This window comes from Lupinus angustifolius, chromosome LG18 (genome assembly GCF_001865875.1).
Source record: "Lupinus angustifolius cultivar Tanjil chromosome LG18, LupAngTanjil_v1.0, whole genome shotgun sequence".
Taxonomy (NCBI): domain Eukaryota; kingdom Viridiplantae; phylum Streptophyta; class Magnoliopsida; order Fabales; family Fabaceae; genus Lupinus; species Lupinus angustifolius.
The window spans coordinates 2103913-2129200 of NC_032026.1; the positions used below are offsets into that span (position 1 = coordinate 2103913).

The 25288-nt window shown below is 34.4% G+C and overlaps 2 protein-coding genes across 8 annotated transcripts; both read left to right on the forward strand.

Annotated features, from left to right (window-relative positions):
• LOC109333221 (kinesin-like protein KIN-14J) lies at positions 3639 to 17621 on the forward strand. 6 transcript variants are annotated; one of them, XM_019568575.1, is made up of 23 exons: positions 3639 to 3786; positions 4866 to 5023; positions 5120 to 5277; positions 5465 to 5563; positions 11303 to 11495; positions 11703 to 11821; positions 11966 to 12049; positions 12185 to 12268; positions 12356 to 12448; positions 12545 to 12574; positions 13105 to 13458; positions 13541 to 13622; positions 13718 to 13813; positions 13918 to 14097; positions 14197 to 14303; positions 14387 to 14565; positions 14844 to 15008; positions 15101 to 15354; positions 15491 to 15654; positions 16207 to 16763; positions 16932 to 17038; positions 17183 to 17282; positions 17343 to 17621. In XM_019568575.1, the coding sequence occupies exons 2-22, from the start codon at positions 4918 to 4920 to the stop codon at positions 17242 to 17244; spliced, it is 3273 nt and encodes a 1090-aa protein (XP_019424120.1). In that variant the 5' UTR covers positions 3639 to 3786; positions 4866 to 4917; the 3' UTR covers positions 17245 to 17282; positions 17343 to 17621. The 6 variants fall into 6 exon arrangements, with proteins under 6 accessions (XP_019424120.1, XP_019424119.1, XP_019424122.1 ...); XM_019568574.1 differs by having other exon boundaries at positions 17183 to 17621; XM_019568577.1 differs by having other exon boundaries at positions 13117 to 13458; positions 17183 to 17621.
• LOC109333510 (probable S-adenosylmethionine carrier 2, chloroplastic) lies at positions 19957 to 24573 on the forward strand. Of its 2 annotated transcripts, none has more exons than XR_002106024.1 (9): positions 19957 to 20060; positions 20472 to 21742; positions 21882 to 22000; positions 22252 to 22376; positions 22643 to 22742; positions 23063 to 23132; positions 23223 to 23306; positions 23912 to 23997; positions 24147 to 24262. XR_002106024.1 is itself a non-coding variant. In XM_019569030.1 (9 exons), exons 2-9 carry the CDS (start codon positions 20542 to 20544, stop codon positions 24277 to 24279), a joined length of 1914 nt encoding a protein of 637 aa, XP_019424575.1. In that variant the 5' UTR covers positions 19957 to 20060; positions 20472 to 20541; the 3' UTR covers positions 24280 to 24573. The 2 variants fall into 2 exon arrangements, 1 of the variants encoding a protein (XP_019424575.1); XM_019569030.1 differs by having other exon boundaries at positions 23063 to 23128; positions 24147 to 24573.

Genomic DNA, 25288 nt, shown 5'->3' on the forward strand with positions numbered 1-25288 from the left:
CTTGATCTCTTGCAAGAAATATGAATGATAGCTGACAAGCCATCTTCAACTCTTATGGAGTATTCTGCCAAATTGATTCATTCCAAATGTGGTGACCTCTTATCAAATCCTAGCTCTTATAGAAGGTTAATTGGTAAACTTGTTTACTTAACTCATACTCGGGTTGATTTAAGTTTTGCAGTTGGACATTTGAGCCAATTTCTCTCTGCCCAAATGATAAACATTTTGAGGGTGCAACAAGAATATTTAGATACATTAAAGGGACCATCAACATATGAGTTTTCTTCTCATCCAAATGTGATTTCAAGATCAAAGGCTACACGTATTCTGACTAGGGTGCTTGCATTGACACAAGAAGGTAGTGTCTGGATACTACTTCTATATAGGAAACTCACTGATATCATGGAAAAGCAAGAAACAAAAGATGATTTCTAGGTCCTCAACTAAGGCAGAATACAGAGTCATTGCCCTTGCTGCTTGTGAGGCCCAATGGCTTATGCATCTTCTTCAATACCTTGGGATGAGTCATTCTGGACTTGTTATAATGTATTGTGACAACCAATTGGCTCTATACATAGCTGCAAACCCGATTTTCCACGAAAGAACAAAGCATATACAGATAGACTGTCACTCTATGCGTGAAAGGATTTAGTTAGACATCATTCATTTACTACCAAATCCCACTACTTCACAAGTTGCATATAGTTTTACGAAGTCCTAGTCTCCTCAACTTTTCTGCAATCTTCATTCCAAGCTTGGCACGGTTGACATCCACATGCCATCTTGCGGGGGACTATTAGAAAGTGATGGCTCCCATTCCATCCATCTCGTCAATGAAGGAAACATGGGTTAAGATAAAGCTAAATGAAGAGTAGAAGATGTTATTTGTTTTTTGTTTTGTTTGCCTTTTTAGTCTTTGGGCTTTTTGGTTTAATAAGGCCCATTTATCACATTCCGTTTTTCAGTTTTTCAGTTTTGCCCAAGTAGTTAAGTTAGTGGGGTTAGTTACTCATTGACTTTCTATTTATAGGATTTTTCTGTTTTGCTTTTGTATCATATTTGAAACACTTCTATTACTTGTTAATTTTTTCTTTCTCTCAATAAAGGTTTCTTTATTCATTGATTTTTGTTTTGTTCCTCAAGTACAAGTTCACGATGATGTGCCATAGATTTAATAATAATTGTTTGTGTTTAAATATGATATATTGGGATTGTCTCCAACCAAGCTTTTCTCCAAACACTAAGCATGAATATGACTCTATGTTCATAACAATTCTTAAAAAAGAAGAACTTGATTCCTTTAGGCCGTTACTTCGTATGTAAATTTAGAAAACCTAAATCTTTTAAGAGAATCCTAATTTTTTAAAAGTATTCAAATGAATTATGAAATTATAAAGTTTGACTGAAAAGACCAAATCAATTTCTAGTTCTAGTTGAAAGATTGAATTCACAAACATAAATTAACTTCTTCTATGAATAACATGAAGAACATAATAAAAAAATAACATAAAGAGAATAATGCATTCACACTATTAAAAAAATATAAACAAATTCTACCATATCCCTACCAAAAAGGACTAGCTAGACATAGAAACCAACATAAATAAATATAAGAGAAGATAAACTACAAAGAAGACATAGAGATACACCCAAAATATAATCTTACTATCTATAATTCCTTCCCCTAAGGTGGATATATAATCCATCCTTTGATGTCTTCTCACCTATTTTTATAACCAATTTAGAGTTATCTCCTTTCTAAATGTTTTTTGAATGATTTCTCTAAGGCTAATTATTAGTGTTTACTCCTATAAAGTCCTAAAAGTATATGAAAAACCCAATATAAAGTTTTGTAATTAAGACTATCAAAACCAATTTGTGCTGCAATTTATTCTCCAACAATTAAACACCTACAAGCTAATTAATAGGAAAAATAAATAACTATGATAAGAGGATGTGTATATAATTTTCGATTTATTAGCTCAACCCTAAGAGTTAAGGATAATAAAACCCTAAAATACAACAACCATATATTTTATTTATTACTTTTTTTTCTATTATTTTTTTGTTTTGTCTAGCCACAAGTGTCACATAACTTGAACTAGAGTCTTATTTAATATGTTTAAATAGAAACAAACATATATTATTTAAATCAACTTTTGCTACATTTTCTTATTCTTTACTCAAAAGGAAGTCACCCCATTAATTATATAATTTGGTTGAACAAAAATCACTTCTCTAAAAAAAATCACTGCTCTAAAAAAAGTCACATATTTTTAAAAGTAAATAATACATTATAATAACCTTTATATTCCATCATATTTCTCATAAATCCTTTCTCTAAATAATAATAACCTTTATATTCTTATCATTTTTCTCATAAATTGTTTTTTACACTTTATTTTCTATATCTCTTCATGTGACATCAATATTCATATGGTTTTCTTCTTCTCTTATCCATATTTCCCTCCCCACATTCTATAACAAAAAAAGAGTGTGAGAATGATGAATTTTTTATAAACTATAATTTATAAAGAGTGCAACATAGTCTCTATGGCATTTGGATATTTTTATATATTAGTTAAAATTGGATTTGAAAAAATTGAGGGGACATGTAGTTTAAATAGAGTGTTAAAATAATGTATTTTGATTTGTTGGTAATTTTTTATTAATTAAGAAAACTAAACATAAAAACTTGCATGATTATCAACAAAAGTCAATATAGTGAATAAACAGTCGAATTTCTTAAACAATAATAAATATGATGATAAATATTTAATTTTTCTTATGAACATTAAAAAGTATTGGTTGGAAGAAATAATACCTAGTTGAGTGATTTCTTTATCTTAAATGGGATTAATAAAAAAATAGCTGTATAAAAAAGACAATTAGCAAAAACATTGAATTTGTAAAGTAACCATAGTAGAAGATAAATAATATAAGGTGGACAAAATATTGAAGTAGTTAGGATGTCTTGGAGTAAGTCTTTTCAATACATTCAATGCAAAACTAACTTAACATTATTATTGATTAAGAAATGTAACTAAATTATGAATACACTACTTCCTAGTAAACATTTGATTTGTTTTTAATTTAACAAGAGAAATTATGTTTAAGCCCATAAAAACAACTGTATTTAATATTTGGTGAAAACAATTATCATCCATAATAATTATACATCATTGTTTCTAACTAAGATATAAGGAGTAAGAATTTTAATATTGTCTTTTCATTCATATTTAATTATAAGTAATTTATAAATATAAATAATAAATGATATATAAATTTTTACATTAACAATATAAATTAAAATCAAAATCAAAGACTCATTTATTTGGCTTCAAATCCAATTTATTTTACTAAAAATTCCAATTTTTCATTACCACCACTTTCGTTTTTTTTGTATAATCAAGACTTTATCTCACACTGATTTCTTTCGAAATCTATAATTATCTATCTCAACAAATATTAATCACAAGAATCAAACAATTGATATTTTGATTTACGTAAAATAAAAAAAAGTCTTGCAACATTGAAACAACGTTTTGTTGATGATTTGTTTTTGAAAGCAACAACAAATAAGAATAGGAAAGTTCCAATTTTCATAAACTTCTTTTTCTCCCTCTTCTTTCCCTCTCAAATTAAACCAAATCTCGCATTTATTTCTTATTTATTTTTTACAATTTCGCTTTCAAAAATTTCTCTACATTTTCTGCGAACTTCTCTCTCTCTCTCTCATTTCACTGTTTCGATTTGCCTTCTTCATACATTGCTCCATAAACATAGGTTTGGCTCGATCTGCTACACTTTCCCTTTGTTTTTTTTTCAATTTGTTCGTTGATTGCGTAATTTTGTAATTAATAATGCGTTTCAGTTAATAATTCAGCTCCAATTTCGAGTGTAGTTCTTCAATTTTGTTTTTATCTGCATTTTGCTTTGTCAAAATTGCATTTTTGTTTGGTTCCTGAGAAAATCATTTAAACTAATACACCTTTTAATCTCACTATTTTGTTTAATGTAGTTTAGTTTAAGTGTTTAACGGAAATTTTCTCATAATCTCACCTTTTTAAACGTTATTTCACTAAGAACTGGCCTCTGGCAAAGGAAAAAAACTTTTTATTTTAGAAATACTTGTTCATATTATAGTCATTAGGTAAGCCTCAAGGCAAGTTTGCCTTGTGATCCGTAGGTCATGGTTCGAATCATAGATACAGTCTCTTCGCTTGCAAATGTATGATTGTGTACATTTATCATTCTTAGACTCCACTAGGTGAGAGGATCGTGCATTGACCTGCGATTTTATACTATAGTCATTATATTCCTCTTATGTTTTTGGTCTGATTTGTTGGATTTAGTTTTTGTGAAGATAGCATATCTCTGTTAAATTTAAGCTACTATTAGCTTGTATAAGCATAGTCACATGATACATGGTTCTCTTTGGTACGAGTGCGGGTACGTAGTATGCGCTATGTTACCTCGTCAAATATCGGTACGCTAGGAGTATATCAAGTAGGGTTTCTATAGCTCTCTCCACATTCGTTTCTATTGCTGCTTCTTGTAGGTTTGAATTAACTTTTGTTTCACCATAGGAGAAATACTCAATAATAAAAAAAATTCTTGTCTGTTGTAACTCATTCATGTAAGTGATGTACATTACCAATTTTTCTTCGTTTCTTTTACTTAAACTACAGGTAAAAATCCATTTCGTTCATTCCTTAAAGGGAATCAGTTCCCGAAAGGACCACAAATTGGTATGAGAAAACCAATTCGCAGTTATCTACCAAAACGAGAGAATTGTGTTTCAATGTGTTTGAGTTATAGTTGTGTTGTGCACTTGTGCTTATTAAGATTTTCTCTTGTGGCAGCATAGGCATTTAGGCTACTTAATTTAAGGGGTGAGGAGTATTGAGAACCAGCATGCAGTTGGCGCCGGGGGGATTGGGAAAAGGGGGAACAGATAACTTAAATGGGTTCCCTAGGGGAGGTGTTAACCAAAGAGAAGCTTTGGATGGCATGCTTGAAGGTAACAGTACTGCTGGTCTCTGTTCTGTCTCATTAAAATGGTTATTTGTAATCCTTATATACCCTTTCCACAACAGAGATTTCAATATGGTTTCAGGTAGCCAGCTTGTGTCTGTGTTGAATTGGATAAATGCAGTGCTTCCTAACCTTAATCTTCCCTTAGAAACTTCAGAGGAGGAATTGAGGTCATGGTTGAGGGATGGATTTGTATTATGCAGCATTTTGGACAAGCTGGCTCCTGGTTCAGTGGAAAGAGTAGGGCATCTTTCATTGCATCATATACTTATATACTGCTTAATCATTTTTAGTCTTTTTTTTGGTTTCAAAAGTATGCATATTGTAATATTATTTGTTTTCTAATTGTGATTACATTAAGTTAGAGCTTATTTATTTTTATCCAATTGTCTTTAGTCTTCTAATGAAATGCATTTTTTAACTTCAGGGAAACGGTTCTTTGGAAGAGTTGGTGGGTGTTAAAAGGTTTCTGGTGGCATTGGATGAATTGGGATTGCCCGGATTTGATTTGTCAGACATGGAGCAGGTATAAGAAGTTCCTTGCACACATTGTATTTTGAGAACATGCTGAGTTATGTCTTTGACTCCGTTTGGTCACGCTTGACTGGATAAATACCTCAATTGTCTTCGAGTTTAATATTTATGCACCATCAATGTAAGATTTTTTAGATGATAGGTACATTATCCACTATTAAAGATCACTAAGCTTTCTGTGTTAGTTATATTTTACTGTTTCAGTTTGTTTAAGTTGTTGTAACAAACTGAACCACGTGTTCATCCTTTAATCTCTTTAAATAGCGATTCCCTCTTTTGTATTTTCTCAAGAATTCAATATAAACTGCCACATTAAGAAGCAGTTACATTTTCTCTCTACGTTTTTCATTCTTCTCTTTTCTTAGCTACATTTACATGGTATCATGCCTCCAATGGCTCATGTCTTTGAAGATCTTGGTTCTTCTCCTCCTTCCATGCCTTCTCCGCTACATTCTTCTCCTCCTTCTCTCACTCTTCCTCTTCCAACAACAAAACTTACGGAGCATAACTTCTTAATATGTAAACAATTCACAGTTGCGGTTCTCACTTCTAATCGTGCCTTCCGATTAGTTTCTGGTGATGCTATTCTAGAACGATTTCTTATGGAAGATCGTCTTCTCTGTCGTGTGAATCCAGTCTACTTGAGCTGGGAAGAGCAAGATCAAATGATTCTCTCGTGGCTTCTTAATTCTCTTTCCACAGATCTCCAATCGAGAGTTGTTGGTTGTAGGCATTCATTTCAGCTATGGCGTGAAATTAGTGAGTATTGCAATGCTCAAACAAAATCCAAGAGTAGACAACTTAGAGCACAATTGAAATCAATGGTTAAAGGTTCAAGTTCTATCTCAGAGTATTTCATGAAGATTAAGGTAATTGTTGATTCTTTACTTTCCATAGGATCTCCAATAACTCTAGTCGAACACACTGATTGCATTCTTGATGGCTTACCTGAGGAATATCAAACTCTAATTACTACAGTTGAGAGTCAAGAAGATACTCCTTCAATCAATGCTCTTCAATCTTATTTGCCGACTTTTGAGGCTCGTCTAGAGAGAAATTGTAGCAGATCTATTTCTGATGCTCTCTCTGTGAATATTGTTGCTGCTTCTCCACCTAGTCCTGTCTCCATCAATTCGCAAATGCATACCTATTATATTAGGTCTCCAATTTCTCCTTCTGTTCCTAGGAGACGTAATGATGGACTTATTCCTACTAATTTTCATGGAAATACTGGATATTGAAGCAATTTTTGTGGTAATCGTGGTAGAAGAGGTGGTTATGGATCTCGTGGTAGCTCTGGACTACGTGGAAATACCTTATTATGTGAGCATTGCAATAAGTATGGACATGAAGTTTTGTATTGCTATTATGCTCCATCTGCCTATGGATCATATTACTATGGTGTTCCTCCTGGCTATGGTACTCCAGCACCAAGACACCACTCCAATTTTACTCCTCGTGCTCCAAGGAGTTTTCATCAGTATCCTGAGCCACACTTCTCACATCCAAGGGGATCATATGGTCACTATGATCATTTTGCTCTTGATTCTTACTTTAGACCTTCTCATCATGTTGCTCAAGGTCCTTCTGGTCCTCATGGATATCCTCCTAGTCAAGGTCATTTTGGTTCTCATTATGCTATGACTGCACCAGCTTCTTCTGGCAGTGCACCTAACAAGATCAATCCAGTGTGGTATCCTGATTCTGGTGCCACTAATCATCTCACTTCTAATCCTGGTCTTGTACAAGAGCCTAATGAAAAGTTCACCTTATATCAGATTTACTTGGGTAATGGTTCTAGTATTCCTATCTCTACTTGTGGCAATTCTAAGTTTAATTTACCTTTTAATCCTCATGTCTCTCTATCTCTTAGGAATCTTCTTTTTTGTTCCCTCCATCACTAAAAATTTACTTAGCGTTTCTTAGTTTGCACAAGATAACAATTGTTATTTTGAATTTCATCCTCATGCTTGTTTTGCCAAATCTCAGGCTACTGATCAAGTCTTGCTAAGAGACACTCTTACACCAAAGGGACTCTATACTTTTCATGATCTATTGCCTTCAGTATCTTCAAGACTGTCTTCTAATGGTTCTTCTCAGTAGCAGCCTAGTAGTAGTATTGTAGTTTTTCCCTTCTCCAAGAATAAATTTGTACACAATACTGTTAGTAGTGGTTCTTCCTATTTTCTTTGGCATTGCAAACTAGGTCATGCCAATGAAAAAGTTGTTTCTAATGTTCTTAGTCACTGTAATATCTCTCAAAGTCACAAGAGTGTTTTAGATTTTTGTAATGCTTGTTGTCTAGGAAAGTCTCACAAACTTCATGCTGCTAAATCCACTAATAAATATCCTAATCCTTTTGATTTGCTTTATGTTGACTTGTGGGGCCCTGCACCTATTGATTCTATAACTGGCTTTAGATATTATTTCTCTCTTGTTGATGCTGCTACTAGACAATCTGTTGAAATTAAAATCTGATACAATCACTTTGTTTGACATGTTTCTCACTATGATAAAGACTCAATTTAACAAAACTGTCAAATCTGTTCAGAGTGATTGGGGTGGGGAATTTAGACCTTTCACCACATATCTCACAAAGTTGGGTATCTCTCGTAGAGTAGCATGTCCACACACTCATCACCAAAATGGGACAATTGAGAGAAAACATAGGCATATTGTAGAAACTGGTTTAGCCCTATTAACTCATGCTTGTTTACCTCTAAAGTTTTGGGATCATGCCTTTCTAACAACTGTGTATCTCATTAACAGACTACCTTATCCCACACTAGGTCAAAAATCTCCTCATACCCTTCTTTACAACACTGTTCCTGATTATGCCTCCTTAGGAATATTTGGTTGCTCTTGTTTTCCCAACCTTAGACCATTCAACAAACATAAGCTTGATTTTAGGTCCTCTGATTGTACCTTCTTGGGTTACTCCCTCTCTCACAAAGGGTACAAGTGTCTCACTAGTGAAGGGAAGATAATCATTTCTAAAGATGTTGTATTCAATGAATACAAATTCCCCTATGCTACCTCGCTTCAGTCCTCATCTTCCTCTATACATGTTTCCTCACCAGAACAACTTCTAGTATTCCATAATCCACCTTCTGTTCCCTCACAAACCTTTGTCTCTGATTCTTCTCCTTCCTCTAGTCCATCTACCAATATCCCAATCAGTTCTCCCCATTTTCAACATAATGCAGATCCCGCTGTCACTACTACACCCATTGAGTCTACTAATTCTGAGGTTGCTGGTCTTTCATCTAGTGAGTCCAGTGTTGTTGTTCCACCCAGTGAGTCTAGTGAACCTGAGCCTATTCCTAGATCATGTCATCCTATGCAAACTAGGTCAAAGTCGGGGATATTTAAAACCATTTACCCTATGGTTTATCTAGCTCACATTGAACCAACTTCAGCTAAAGTGGCCTTGGCTGATCCTGTTTGGGCCTCAGCTATGAAAGATGAATATGATGCTCTTATCAAATCAAACACTTGGTCTCTAGTATCTCTGCCACCCAACAAACAGGTCATTGGTTGTAAGTGGGTATTTAGGGTCAAAGAGAATCCTGATGGATCTGTTAACAGGTATAAGGCAAGGTTAGTTGCCAAAGGGTTTCATCAGAAGCATGGTGTTGACTATAATGAAACTTTTTCTCCTGTAGTGAAGCCTATCACTGTGAGAATTTTACTTACTTTGGCTTTAACCTTTAACTGGTCTCTTCAACAACTGGATATTAATAATGCCTTTCTCAATGGCAATCTCACTGAAGAAGTTTATATGCAGCAACCTATCGGGTTTTAGGACAAAGATAAGTCCTTGGTTTGCAAACTCAATATATCCTTATATGGCCTCAAACAAGCCCCTCGACAGTGGTTTGAGAAGTTAAAGGCAACTCTTGTCAACCTTGGATTTAACACTAGCAAATGTTATAACTCCTTGTTCATTCACACATCCACTACTTACAAGTTATTTGCCCTAGTCTATGTGGATGACATTATTATTATAAGTTCTTCTCAAACTCACATCAGGTCTCTTATTAACAAACTCAGCAACACATTTGCTCTCAAAGATCTTGACACTCTTGATTATTTCTTGGGCATTGAAGTCAAATATCTCAAAGACAAGTCTATCATTCTATCACAATCCAAGTATATTAGAGATCTCATTGAAAGAGCTAATATGTTAGGAGCAAAAGCAGTAAACTGCCCTATGGTGTCTAACTGCGAGTTAACGAAGAATGGGTCTAACTATGTTGAAAAAACCCTTCCCTTTACAGGTCCATTGTTGGAGCTCTTCAGTATGCTACCATCACAAGACCTTACATAGCCTACTCGATAAACAAAGTATGTCAATTCTTATCTGCTCCTTTAGAAGAGCATTGGACTGCTGTAAAGAGGATCCTTAGATACCTCAATGGTACTCAATCTCATGGCCTTCACTTACAGCCAACCAATCCTGTCTCACCCTTGGTTCTTAGGGGTTTTTGTGATGTTGATTGGGCATCAGATTGTGATGATCGAAAGTCTACTTTAGGAGCCTGTATCTTTGTTGGACCTAACTTAGTCACCTGGTGGTCGAAAAAGCAGCAAACCATCTCCAGATCCAGCACTGAGGCTGAATACAGGAGCTTGACTCTTCTTGCTCAAGAGTTCATGTGGGTGCAATCTCTTCTCATTGATTGAAGTTCTCCTACACTGCACCCCTACTGCTATGTGACAATCTTAGCACGGTTGCTATGGACATAATCCAGTTCTTCATCAAAGAACAAAGCACATTGAGCTTGATTTCTTCTTTGTTAGAGAAAAGATTCAAAACAAATCTATTGCAGTTAAACACATCCTAGCCAATTTTCAGACTACAGATGTTCTTACTAAGCCTCTCTCTCCTACAAGATTTCTCACTCTTAGAAGACAACTTCAAGTCTCTAGCACAGACCCGCCTTAAGTTTCTCAGAGGTTGTATTAGAGATCACTAAGCTTTCCATGTTAGTTATATTTTACTGTTTCAATTTGTTTAAGTTGTTGTAACAAACTGAGCCACGTGTTCATCCTTTAATCTCTTTAAATAGAGATTCCCTCTTTTGTATTTTCTCAAGAATTCAATATACAATTTCAGTAACTGCCACATTAAGAAGCAGTTACAGTTTCTCTCTACGTTTTTTCATTCTTCTCTTTTCTTAGCTATGTTTACATCCACCAACCATGTGTATTACTTTCATTTTAGAGTCACATGAATGGTGAATGATGCGCTAAAAGTGTAAAATACACTTATAGTTTACATGCATAAATTATTTTCTGTCTGTTTATTGGAAATAGATTGTTTGTACCTTTGGCCACATCATGAAGGAGAACCACCGAGTTTTTTTCATTGTGATGCTCTAGTACTTTTTCATGGTTCAGTTTAATATTTACTTCAGTTGGATTTCTTACTTGGATGTTGAAACTAGTACTCTGCTTGTACTAGCTTCAGCTGGAGTATGGCTAATAAAAGAGTTGTGTTAATGAATGCCCCCAGGGCACTGTTTAAGAAATACAAAAGAAATTTAGGATTGAAAATCTAAGTGAAACACTTCTCGATATGTTAAATATCAAGCTTCAAGACAAAAACTTCATTTTCTCTTCCTCAAACAATGCCCTATAGACCCTTGTTAACATTCTCTATTTTTCTTACTACAATTAGTTTGTTCTGTCATGATTATTTAATTTTTTTGTATGACAATATATGTAGGGATCCATGGTACCTGTGTTGCAGAGCCTTGAGACTCTGAAAAATCATTTTGATTTTAATGCTGCTCGAGAAAATATCCCAAATTCTAGAAAGAGGTGGGGCCAGTCAGACCTAACACCCCTAGAGGAGACTGCTAGTTGCCTGAAGGATGCTCCAAAAACCCAACACACTGTTGACGGTTCTGTTGTAGCAGGTACTATGATCCGTAAAAAATGTCTTGCCCTTAATAAATTTGTTGTAAATATAAATTTCATTAGAGCCCAATGATGCCATGTGATCCTTGTACCCAATCCTACCCAATGGGATAGCTTGGTTATTGTTGTTAAAGTATGTTTCTGCGATTCTTACCATAGCATATTGATGTTATTTGTTATATTATATTCTTATTTTCTTTCTTCAGATGGAATTGCTTCCATAGATGGATTAAAATCTAATGAACTGTCCCAGCTGAAGCGAGGATCACATGTGGATCTTTCAGATGCTAAACTAATGGAATTATTAAATTCAAACAGTTCGGATGTAAGTCAATAAGATTTGTTTTTTGCTATTTCCTTTTCTTCTTGTGCTTACCATTCAATAATTCCTTAATATGTATTATGCACTAGTGTTCTCATGGTTAACTCATTTACGCATCTGATATATGAGTGAAATCTTTTTCTGCAGATTGCCTCAACTCAATTGCTTTTTAACATAGGAAATGGAATTGTCGGTAATATCTTTGAAAGGAAGAATGGAGATTTACCTCATGTAAGTGGACTAAATAGTAAATGCTTGTGCAGTAAATAATGCATAACACCATCACTTATTTTCTTATTCTAGAAAATTTAAATTTGACTGTCACTGAGAAGTGGTTCAAGTTACCATTTATTTATATGATTCTAGGCTCAGCGTGCAGCATGCATGTTGAGGAAAATTTTGCAAGTAATTGAGTTGCGCTTTTCAAATCAAGCCGAAGGCATGAAAAATGTAAGATTAACATTCTTTATGCATTCCCCCTAAAGAATATTAGTTATTATTGAAAAATGACCATTTTATTATGTTGCATGCGTAAAGCAAAACAATCTTTTCAAGGCTCGTGAGGAAAAGTACCAATCAAGAATGAATGCACTTGAAAACCTTGCGGTAGGGACAACCGAAGAGAATGAGGTATTTTCTGTATTGATGGATCTAGGATCGTGCCTTCCTGGCTTTTTATATTAAGGTTTGCTGATTTTATATTAAAGCCGACTCCACTTTTTACAGGTTGTTACAGGTTGGGTTCAGCAGTTGAAGGTGCACTTCTATCTATTGAAATAGATCCTAGGTTTTATTAAACTTTACTTATGCTATTTTCACTGTCATTGTTATCATTGCTTAAAATTTTCCCATTCATGAACTAGAGGATAAGTGCCTGGCATATTTCAGTTGCATTTTAGAGTGATGTTCTTGATTTGGGTGAACAACTGATAATTATCATGATAGTTCAAAACAATAATAACATCACTTCTATTGCTTGTCTCCAATGCAACAAAGGGAGAGAATTGATCAGACAGAACTAGTTTGTTGTAAACTTGTCTTCCAGTATGTTACGGAATTAAAATGGTTTATGAGTGACTATTACTTTATATATAATGAAATGATTTTATGTTACGGAATTAAAATAGGCATTCCTTTGTATCATTGTGGAAAAATAAGAATGATTTGATTTATATTATATTTAAATGTTACTTTTAGCTTTAAATTTTTTCATAACAGGTACTCTTTTCAACTTTCAACCCGGTTTCGATTAGCTAGTAATATGCTACAATCATTTGTATCATCAGTTTACTTTGCAGCTTGAGCAAAATAAGTTTGAGGAGAAGAAGAAACTGGAAGACCAGGATTTTACGGAATTAAAGAAAGAAAAAGTTCGTAATGAAATTGAAATTTCTACATTGAAGCAAGAATTGGAAATGGCCAAAAGAATGCATGGAGGACAGGTTTTGCAGTTGGAATTGCACGCTAACGAATCTAAAGCTGAATATGAGAAAAAGATACGGGAACTTGAGCGTCATCTGGCCAACGCAAGAAAACAAGTGAAGGATCTGGAGGCATTTTCAGAATCCCGATATTTCAATTGGAAGAATAAAGAACATGCCTACCAAAGTTTCTTAAATTCCCAACACAGAGCTATCCAGGTTTGCTTCCTTGTTTATGCTATTTGCTCTATGGTTACCAATTTATTTCTTGTGCTGTACGATATAATTTGATGCTTTATAGAAATTGAGAGCTGGGATGAAGTCCATAAAAAATGAAGTGATAAAAACAAAAAGAAGCTACATGGAGGAATTCAAGTATTTTGGTAAGATACAATGTTTAAAATTTTGCATGATTTATATTTTATTAATTATTTTATGATGAATTAGATGTATTTAAAAGATGGGTGTGCATATATAGGAACCAAGCTCAAAGGTATGGCTGAGGCTGCTGAAAATTATCATAAAGTTCTTGCAGAAAATCGGAAATTGTATAATGAAGTTCAAGATTTGAAAGGTTTGCATTATGTACTCTTTATATTAAAATCACTCTAATTGTGTGCCTTTGCTTGATTCGTGGCCTGATTTATTTCCTTTTTATTCTAAACCATTTATGAATAGGAAATATCAGGGTATATTGTCGAATTAGACCATTTCTTCCTGGGCAAAGTAAAAAACACTCAACAGTTGAGTTTGTTGGTGATGATGGAGATTTAATTATTAGCAATCCTCTTAAACCAGGAAAAGAAAGTCGCAAACATTTTAAATTTAACAAGGTTTTTGGTCAAGCAACAAGTCAAGGTACTGCATTCTCTCTTCTTTATTATTATTATTTACGTGTTATGGATTGCTGATATTGGTAGTACTTTTCAACTTAAATGTCATTTTTTGTTGTTGTAGAGGAAGTATTCATCGACACTCAACCACTAATTCGTTCCGTTCTTGATGGATACAATGTGTGTATATTTGCTTATGGTCAAACTGGCTCAGGAAAGACATATACGATGGTATGCATTCTATATTTTTATTACTTTATTTACATTGCTAGTGCCTGTGGTTCAAAAGTTTACTTTATTTGCTTGTGTACTAGAGTGGACCAAGCCTATCATCAAATTCAGATTGGGGAGTCAACTACCGAGCACTTCATGATCTTTTCCACATCTCCCAGAATAGGAGAAGCTCTATTGTCTATGAAGTTGGTGTTCAGATGGTTGAGATTTATAACGAACAAGTTCGTGATTTACTATCAAGCACCGGTCCTCAAAAAAGATATCCCTTTTCTTAGTGAATGTTCCTTGACCTTATACTTGCAAGAGCCTCATGCATTGGACTGACTTTTCTTAATCACAAATATACAACTTTGTATTTATTCTTAAACTTGCATGCTTATTGTTCATTTATGTATTGATTTACAACTATGCATATACAAGCACATGTATTAAATAACATAATATTGTCCATTAACTTTCTTCATGCTTCTTCATTTGCTACAATGTATGTTAGCATCATTATGTTTAAAAACAATATTGTTTCCTTGACTTGCACACACTTGGGATTTGGAATATTACCCAACCAAATGGGTTGTCTGTTCCTGATGCAAGTATGCATTCTGTGAATTCAATGACTGATGTCCTCGAGTTGATGAATATTGGGTTGACGAATCGTGCAACTAGTGCCACAGCCTTAAACGAAAGAAGCAGTAGATCACACAGGTCACATTCACATTTTCAAGATTTTATTTTTAAACGTATTTTCTTAATTGTGAACACACAAATCTAATTTAGTTCTTATAATCATGTGGCAGTGTTCTCTCAATTCATGTTCGTGGAACGGATTTGAAGACCAACTCTCTCTTGCGTGGATGTCTGCATCTTGTAGATCTTGCAGGAAGCGAAAGAGTAGATCGTTCTGAAGCCACTGGTGATAGGCTTAAGGAGGCTCAACATATAAACAAGTCACTATCAGCACTTGGAGATGTGATATTTGCTCTAGCACAAAAGAGTGCACATGTGCCATATAGGAATAGCAAGTTGACTCAGATTCTTCAGAGTTCATTAGGTAATTGTTTTCATTATTGGTATATATTTAAAATTGTCGTAATTTGGTTGAACTTTTTGGTGTTTTGATTGTGTCATATTTAATCATAAGTTCACAACTTACTAATTGGAATAGCTTTATCCCTCATATTTTTTAGGTGGTCAAGCAAAAACCCTGATGTTTGTACAGCTTAATCCTGATGTTGCCTCATATTCTGAAACTATAAGTGCCTTGAAGTTTGCCGAGAGAGTTTCTGGTGTTGAGTTAGGTGCTGCTCGCAGCAACAAAGAGGGAAAGGATGTGAGGGAACTCATGGAGCAGGTTGTTTATGTTTTTGAATGCGTTTTACATAGACTGTTGGTGTTTTAGTTGATGGAAGTGATGTCTATGCTTGTTATCAGCAAAGCACCAAATATCAGGATGTTGGTTTTTTTGTTCGTTCTGACACATGCCCCCTTACTCTTGTAGTAGCTAATTCACATGTATATATGTGCACCTCACTTATGAATCCCTAAATTCAAACTTGCACTATGTTTTAGTTGGGAAGTTTGCACCTGTGTGTATATGGTCTGTGAAGCACTAAACCCAATCACACTTTGTTTGGATTGTGAAATAATGTCGGGGACATGTAACTAGAAAAATTAAAATCTTCCCCTGCATCAGTTTACTTAGTATTTAAGAAGCAGGCCATAGTGACATTGGCTTTAGCCACAACAAGTAGTGTCTAATACACTTCCTCTCAGTTTTATCTTGTAGGCAATTGATTTTTTTCCGGTCCACAATGATACTTAATTTATGAAACAAAACCAGTTTGGCTTAAAATATACTGTGGTATCATTTACAATTTTGGACTGACGTATTTTGTTCTTGCAGGCGGCATCTCTAAAGGATACAGTTGCAAAGAAGGATGAAGAGATTGAGTGGTTGCAGTCACAGAAGGCTAATCACAATGGTCCAAAGCTTGGTATGATGACCTCAGTAAGGCGCAAGTTATCATCTTCAATGAGACATTCCATAGAGACTCCCCGACCCAGCACAAAGTTTTCAGGAGCAAGGAGCTTTGGAGTAAAAAAAGCAGCTTCGGACATGGACACCTGCTCAGAGTATAGTGATAAGCATTCAGAAGCTGGTTCTCATCAATCAATGGACGATTTCAGGAACAAGTCTAGTTCCCTACGGTTGGAACTCGACAAAGAAGATATCAATCAAAATTTGAATGCGGACACTGAACTCTTAGGATTTGGAGATGCAGATTCGGAGGAGAGATTGAGTGACATATCTGATGGTGGTCTGTCAATGGGGACAGAAACCGATGGTTCAATCAGCAGTATTGTGGAGTACACTCTTTTCCCTGAAGTTGAGAAGGCAGCTGAAACTACACCTGCTAAGAACACAACAGCAGACAGCCTTCCAGCCGAGAGCACGGAGAAGTAAGTTTCTGTTTCGTTCTCAAGGCTATTCTTGCATAGAATGATGTGGGTAAAAAGATAACAAGTAATGATTGCTGGGTACCATTTATATGCACAAGACTTGTTAGTTGCTACAAATCCATCAATATTTAAATGAGACTTGATATCAGTGTGTTTGATTGAATGCAGACCCATCGTAGCATCCAAAATTCCCAAAGCTCCACAAGACACACCAAAACTGCAGACAAGACCTTCCAGGCTATCATTGAATAGAAGCTTGTCAAAGGTTTCATCAAGTATGTATATCCAACTAGCTTTCCCCTGTATTCTAATGTCTCCAATTTAAGTCTGTAGTTTGATCTCATTTCTTTGCCTAATTTAAGCTGTTCTCTGACCTAATTTCCGTCGTCTCTGCTTCGTTTTTCGTATCTTGCACACAGGTCTTAGAAAACCGGCAGCCTGTAGCTCTTCTTCAGTGAAGTCCTCCAAACGGTCGCAATAACAGCTAGGATTCAACTTGGATGTTGTAGAGTACTTGTAGCAATAGGAACTTTTTATACATGTTAGGTGCTCATTCTATTACTGTACCCAAGTCTTGAGTTATATTATTATAGATCATTTCATCTTCAATCTGTGATTGAATGAAGTGATTGCAAACTCTAGCACTCTAGCTTGTAAGTAGTTATATTGAAGCATTATGGTCTTTCTGCCATATTCCTCAATCTGTGTTTTATTTACTAGTGTCCTTTCAGCTATATTGTACTTGTAGCTGACAAGTGATAATCATTAATGTCACAAACTCACAATCATCAAACATTGAAACATTGCATATGAAACTTCAAGCTTGAATAGTTAAAAAAACAATTTTGTTGATAAATTTGAAATATGTAGGCATGGCTGTTACAGATGGACACATTGTCCCTTCACTATTGTTCATAACTTACACAAATGTTGGTAAATTCACAAGGAGCTTCAATGTCTTCAAATTCCAATACCACCGTCAACATGATTTCACCTTAATTGGGTTCAAATCCTGAAAACAACCTCTCTAAGTTGAAATAAGAGGATCTTATGTTTTAGGGATATGCTTTTTTGGGTCCAATTCTTTTCATTTTGGACCTCATTTTAAAAAAAAAAACTCCAGCATACTCTTCCTACTTTCCCAAATGCCAAACTCCAAGCATTCTCTCTCAATCTCACACATGTCCTACTCTCTCAAACACATAACCCCATACCTCACCACTAACTAAGTCCTCATAATCTATGAAGCATGGATACCGACACGTGAGAGTATTTGACGAATCCGTGCTTCAGACCTCATAATCCCAAACTTTTTTGTTTTCATTCATTATCTTTAACTTTCTACACCGGTTAGTTGGGAGTGAAAAACCAATTCTGCTGCTGTTACTTATTTCACTGTTTTTATTTTTTATCTATTTCTTAACAACTGCCACGTTGAATTTGACAAATTTTTTAGTCAGTTTTTGCTTTGATACCCCAACTCTTTAAAAAATCGTTTTTAAGTCTAATATATTTACTATTATGATTTTCTTTTTTTTCAAAATCACTAAAGGATAATGTATGTTAATGTCACAGTTCTTGAGTTACTACTGCTATTAGAAAATTTTGATGATAAATTAATTATTCTCAAAGGACAGGGGTGATGGCATGGTACTTAGCTTGGAAAGATTTTTGACTGCTAATGTTCAACTAATTTTTTAGAATATATGTTATGCATTTGGAAATAGAAAAAATGTAGATATTTCTTTCTTGCAGGAACTATTGCTGGTTCCTTTTATGTTGAATTAACATTTGATTGTTGGGTGCAGGCACTAGAGATTTTTTAAGAGCAATATATTCATTATAATATATTGAAACATATTTTATATGAAATCAAAAAAGAGTATTTTGTTATACTATTTTATTAAATGATATGTGATATGTATATGACACTGTTATTTAACGGCCAACTAACAGCATAGGTAGTCAGTATAACATACATATATAAAATATGGTGGTTTGTGTAGGTACAAAAAATGAGTAGTAATTCGTACAATTTTATTAAAACTCATGGGAAGTCCATGTAATTTACTCTAACATTTATTACGAAACTTAAATATAAACTCTTTCAAACACAAGAAGTCTAATTCAAATACAAGTTCACTAGACTTTTCAACATGGGTCGGGTATGTTGGAAAGTACATAGATCGAGTATTGAATTTTAAATTTAGCTACGATATTTTCAATATGGAACTACGTTAGTCCTTTCATCAATACATATCACCTAATAGTTTAGCTACTATACGTACCATTAACTACTGTATGACTAGAAGTCTTTTGTGTATGTTAACAAGTTTAACATGTTACAAGACAATGTGTTTTTTCCCTCGTTCTATTTAAAGAGAACGAGGCAGTTTTTGGTTTTTTAACATAAATCCTTTGTTAAAATCATTGATAATATTTTAATTTTTATATTTACTTTTATATGGATCTCAAGACTTTTTTATTGGGATTTACTATCTGTCATTTTTTCAATAAAAAAATTTGTCCAGTAATTTTGTTTCCACCGCTAACTAGTAATTACCAATTGTGATGTGATTTGTGGGTTGGGTCAAGGATGATATTATGATAAAAATTTACATATCAATATTCTGATTGGTCAATTATATTTATATAAATAAATTGTAAAAATAATTAAAATAATTTAATTTTTTAAGTAGAATAATATATGGCCCGCTCATTTTAGTCTGTACAAAAAATAGACTAATCCAAACTCGTTCAAGTAACTCATTTTATTAGATTTTTTGGTACTACTAAATGTATTTTTACATTTTGGGTAAAAAAAATAATTCATTTTGAGTTTGTGGTTACCCTTCTAACAAGTATCATATATAGGAATCGAACTCTCGATCTTGGGGATCCAATGAGACCTTACTCTACTAGATGTTGGTATTATGTCGGATTCAGAGTAAGGTAAATTAGGTTTTTTGTTTCATAAAATATAAAAATAATCAACAACGCGTTGATCCAGTGGTGAAAGGCCGTACTAGATCCCAAAGTGAAATGTCTCTGAGAGCAACACCACAAATCCTAATGAGATTAGTCTTATTCAAAATTTGAGGATCAACAAATATATGTATAAAAATGCACTAAATAAGTAAATATTGTACAAGTACAGTTGTAAAAGGGGATATTCACTCTTAGGCAATTCATAGAACGATATTCAGCGCAGTCATAAACTCAGTCACTGCTTCTTTCTTCTTTCTTCCAAAACATGAATTTCTTCATATCTTCTTCTCAACTTTCCCTCTCATCAAGGTTCCACTTTCCCACTTTTTTGTTTTCCCTTTTCATTCATAAATTCAATTCCTTTATCTGTTTTCTTTCAATTCATAAATTCATTAACCTAGCAACACATAGCTTCTCTTTCATTTTATGTTTTATTATTTATTTATTTCAGAGGACCTTCATTTGGGTGCTATTCTAGACAAGAAATTTAAGTGTTGATGTAATTCATAGTTTAGTAGTTTTTTTTTTCAATTCATGAATTGAAAACTATTTTCATACACTAGAACAATTACTTGTGTTGTTATATAGTTAAGGGACTTTCAACAAAGTTTCTTAAATGAAATTGAATGTTAAGTATGTGTTATTGATTATCAGTATATAAATATGTGAATGTGTGTCATAATTTTTTTCACTTAATGATGCTATCTGTTGCATTTTCAGGGTTTTTTCTGTCCAGGCATTTTTAGCATATCTGCTTCTTGAAAGGGGATTTTGAAGAGTATATGTGAATATGTCTGGATGCAATAAATCGCCGAAAAGCGATAAACCTTCTATTAAATATCGGTCGAAACAATATAGGGGTTCATCCATTGAGGCTGATATTTCTTGTGTAGATTATAAGCCTTGTCTTTCCAATAATGAGAGTAAGAAAAGCTATAGGAGTTCTGAATTGAAATCCCATGAAATACTGAGCACCCCTCAGCTCATTTCGGCAATAGGCCGGATATGGGATTCGGCTAGTCGACCACTTTCGTTTTTCCTCCCTGAGGCAAAAGTGAATGAAGATGATCAAGGGTTCCAGAAAGATAAGATTTTTGATATCATCGATGAGAAAAGGAATGTCAGAACATTTATTTTCGATAACACTAATTACTTCCCTATTAGTTCAAGCATTGTGCAGGAAAAATTGGATTTTCCCAAGGTAACACAGAAGATGTCAGCAATTAAATCCTTTAGTGATAGCGAAGATTACGTTCATTTTTTATTCCAGAGATTTGGGAATGTGGGTGGTAACAATTCAAATAAAAATCGGAAAGATGTGCAAATTGGGAGTGGGGAAATTACATTTAGATCAGGAAATGTGTATTGGTGGATGAGTAGGAATGCTGCTAAAGGACTAGCAGATCATTTGAAGGTTACTGAACCCGAGAATACGAAAACTCAGTCTCCTGTGGATGAGGAATGTGTTTCAGTTGATACAATCACCCCTGCAGTGGATGATAAGAGTGATGAGTGCAATGCCGAAGGTCTACCACTATCTAATGATGCAATTCCGGAAACAAGAAAAGTTAGCCCTCTGTGTTCGGACTATTTCCTTCAAGCTGTGCCTGATACTAAAGCAGATATTGATTATTGTCAGACCTTGTCTTCTAGCATCTATGCAGACTATCATATTAACTATATAGATACCTGTAATAGTGCTTCTACGCTGTGCCAACACAAAATCGATAATAATGAATTGTTGGAAGTCCAAAAAAAACATTTCTTGGATGTAACGGATGAGGAACCTAAGGTTCAGATCTTCTCTGCAACCCCTCAGAAGCCTCAATTTCCCCTTGCCAAGCAAGAACATGCTTTTTCTGGGGCATTGGCTGGTGTATGTGTCAGCCTTTGTCTGCATCCTGTTGACACAGTTAAGACAGTCATTCAATCATGTCGCGCTGAACAGAGGTCTATCTTTTACATTGGCAAATCAATTGTTTCTGATAGAGGTTTGCTTTTATAAGAGAAATCATGTTCTTGTCGGAAACCAATGTAGCTTATATGTGTTGTCTTATTTAGGTTGCTTTCCCTTTTGAATTAAGTCCTACCTTAGCTGGCTTCTGCTTACATTTGATAGACTCATTTCAGGTTTTTCTGGGCTATATCGTGGAATTACCTCAAACATTGCATCTTCGGCTCCAATTTCTGCAGTCTATACTTTCACCTATGAATCAGTTAAAGCAGCTTTGGTTCCTTACCTTCCAAAGGTAGCCCTGTCTTTTTTCTATATTCAACCCATGTAAGTGGGATCATTGAAACTCTGTTGTTCCTTCTGTCTTATATTTTTCATTTCCCAGATTTTTGTTTCTGCACTTGGTACTATCTAGGTGAGAGAAACTACATGAGCTAAACGTCACTGGCAACCTTGTAATGCTAGATATCTTAGATGAGTTTGTGCCTTACTATAATTACAATGCTCTTACTAACACAACTAAGGTATCAACCTTCTTTTTCACAGGAGTATTATTCTTTTGCTCATTGTGTGGGAGGTGGTTGTGCAAGTGTTGCTACCTCTTTTATTTTTACTCCTAGTGAGCGAATAAAGCAGCAGATGCAAGTTGGGTCTCATTACCGCAACTGCTGGTATGCCCTAGTTCTTTGTACTTGCTTCGAGTACACCCGGCATTCTGTGTTTGTCGTGAACTGTATTCCATCATTCATATCTGTTAGCTTTTTCGGAAGATCTTCTAAATTTCCAGTGTCTACTTTCTATGTTTATTTTGAAAGTCTCAAATATTTACCTCGTGAGAGATCTTTGTTATGTCTGGGTAATAGCTCGGCCTCCAACTTTCGATCTCCCATGCAAAACCTTTTTAATTGCATTGATTTATCAGAGTATATCTCTGCAGGGATGCATTGGTTGGAATTCTAAGAAACGGTGGTTTCCCCTCCCTGTATGCAGGTTGGGGAGCGGTACTGTGCCGGAATGTTCCACATTCAATTATCAAGGTTAGTAAGTATTTCAACATTCAATCCTGATTTATCAATTACATTGCAGTTGCTGACAGTGACACTTGTCACCAAGGTGGATAGGGGGATGTTTGCATGAGTAATTGGTGGCATCCAATGTCATTAATTATTTTTCATGTTGGTGGCCAACTTTAACCGTGGGATTTTTCTTGTCTTAATATGAGCATATAGGAACTTATCATTCTTGATGCTTTCTTTCTTCTCGAACCTCCACTGTTGATATTCTTTTGTTATTGGTTTTTCTAAGTCCTACAGAAATGAAGGGTTAATCTATGACTATTTTCTGCAACTAATTGTAGTTTTACACATATGAAAGCTTGAAGCAAGTGATGCCATCTAGTATTCAACATAACACATTTCAGACTGTAAGTTAGTGTCTGCTCCTTGCTCTTTCTTGGCCGTCATTTTTCGTCTCTTACTTCAGTCAATGTGACTAAGATGATTTTTAACTTTCTGTAGTTAGTCTGTGGAGGAATAGCTGGATCAACTGCTGCTTTATGCACAACTCCGTTCGATGTGATCAAGACAAGGTTACAAACACAGGTTTGTAATCAACAAGCACTTCAATTATATTCACTCTAAGGGAAATATATGATTTTATAGAATGACAATGTGTTGCAAGTAACTCATGATATTTTTTGTGATGCTTAGTGATCCCTATAATTCTTATTGCTCTACTAGTGAAGTGGAAGTGTGGAACACGACCTTTCTTATTTCTGCAACTGATCTTTATGAAAGTATCATGTTTGTATCAATTATGTCGTTGTCCTTTATCATTTTCTAAGTGAACTTTGCTTCTATTCATCCTAAAATCTACAATCTATAATGATCTAATTTAAAACCACTCTTGTCTAAATCTGATTTTTTTCCTTTTAATTTCAATGACATTCTATCTTCAAATTAAATTTTCAAAGGAGTTAGAATATTGTATATGAAGGTGAGTCTCGACACAATGGTAAGATTGTTGCTTGGTTCAAAACCCGGAAACCGTCTCTCTGCTAGTGCGGGTAAGGTTGTGTACATCTCTCCCCATACCCCACTAGAACTTCATGCCCTGGACCGCCATATTTTTTATTTATTTATTTATAATATCGTAGATATAATTTCATTCTTAATGTATGCTTCTGATAGTAGTTAGTACACTGCAGGTTCCAGGGTCTAGAAACCAATATGATAGTGTGTTCCATGCCCTTTACAAAATTAGCAAAAGTGAAGGTTTGAAAGGCTTATACAGGTATTATTTTCTGAGTCGAGTCATCATTTATATCAGAAGAAAATGTTTGATGACAGAAATAGGAGCCACTTTCAATACATTTGGTCTATTCAAGTGTAAATTGCATGATGACATTTGTTTTTGGATGTTCTTTGCATGTATGTAATCAGGGGATTGACTCCAAGATTGATTATGTACATGTCTCAAGGATCAATGTTCTTTGCTTCATATGAATTTTTCAAGAGGATATTTTCTTTAGAAGAGGGTGTGTCTCAACACAACGGTAAGGTTGCTGCTTCGTGACATGCAGAGTTCAAATTCTAGAAGTAGACTCTCCGCTTGTCGGGGTAAAGCTACGCCATTGCGTACATATACAAAAATAGTGAGGACAGACAAAAACTTGGCATTAAGAATAAAAAAATTAGGAGTAGCAGCAGCACCACTCTCACTCCCTTTTGTAATGTAGGCTATCTAGTTTTATTTTCACATCTAATCTCTGATTCTGTTGTATAAGTAAATATGTGACACATATCTTAGATAATGTGTTTATAGCAATTTTCAATTTATGGTCATGTAATCTAGGAAATTTTCAGAAATCAAAAAAATATTAGTAGAAATGTAAACATTAGAAATAAAATGTGATGCTCTGTTTAGAGTTGCATTATTTGTGTGTCTGGGCCTCTGGTATTTTAAATGAAATAGTTGAATCCCTCATTATGCGTTTAGACAATATATATAATATACAAAATAATACCATACACATATATTACTTTATGTTTGTTGAGTTTTTAGAGCTTTTTATTTGAGTATGGTTTGGAAAATTTATTTGCTCCCAAATATTATGTATCAAAATCCACTTATTTTTTGGCTAGTTGAGAAGTTGATTCAACTCATGCCAACTTTACATTGTTTTCCTTATTTATTTTTTTAAATAGTCACATTTAGAAGTGAATTTGGGTCCAAATCAATTTCCTAAGGTGGGTAAAAAAAGGTACATTGTGAGATGTCAATATGGATCAAACTGACTTCCAAATTAGTTCAAAAGCAAGCTGATTTTGGTAAATAACTTTCCATTGACCCTTTACTTATTTACTAAAAATCCACTTTTTCCTGGGCCTATTTGGAAGTTGGATTGACCCGGAAAAGAATCTTTCCAGTAATGGAGATACAAGTTATTGATTTTACTTTCACATCATATTGTTTCTAAAGGATAAAATTGTTACATCATAAATTTGCTTTCCATACCAACTTCCTAATGTTGAATCTCTCTTTTTTAAGGTATTGTCGATAAGAGGGGTTGAGCTAAGCTAAC

Bases quoted from the DNA above. Each gene is read 5' to 3' on its own strand.
- LOC109333221 (XM_019568574.1), top strand. From the start codon at position 4,918: ATGCAGTTGGCGCCGGGGGGATTGGGAAAAGGGGGAACAGATAACTTA. The intron at 5,564-11,302 runs GTATAAGAAGTT...CAATATATGTAG, and splicing joins ATTTGTCAGACATGGAGCAG to GGATCCATGGTACCTGTGTT. The intron at 13,623-13,717 runs GTAAGATACAAT...GTGCATATATAG, and splicing joins GGAGGAATTCAAGTATTTTG to GAACCAAGCTCAAAGGTATG.
- LOC109333510 (XM_019569030.1), top strand. From the start codon at position 20,542: ATGTCTGGATGCAATAAATCGCCGAAAAGCGATAAACCTTCTATTAAA. The intron at 23,307-23,911 runs GTTTGTAATCAA...AGTACACTGCAG, and splicing joins AGACAAGGTTACAAACACAG to GTTCCAGGGTCTAGAAACCA. The intron at 23,998-24,146 runs GTATTATTTTCT...GTATGTAATCAG, and splicing joins GGTTTGAAAGGCTTATACAG to GGGATTGACTCCAAGATTGA.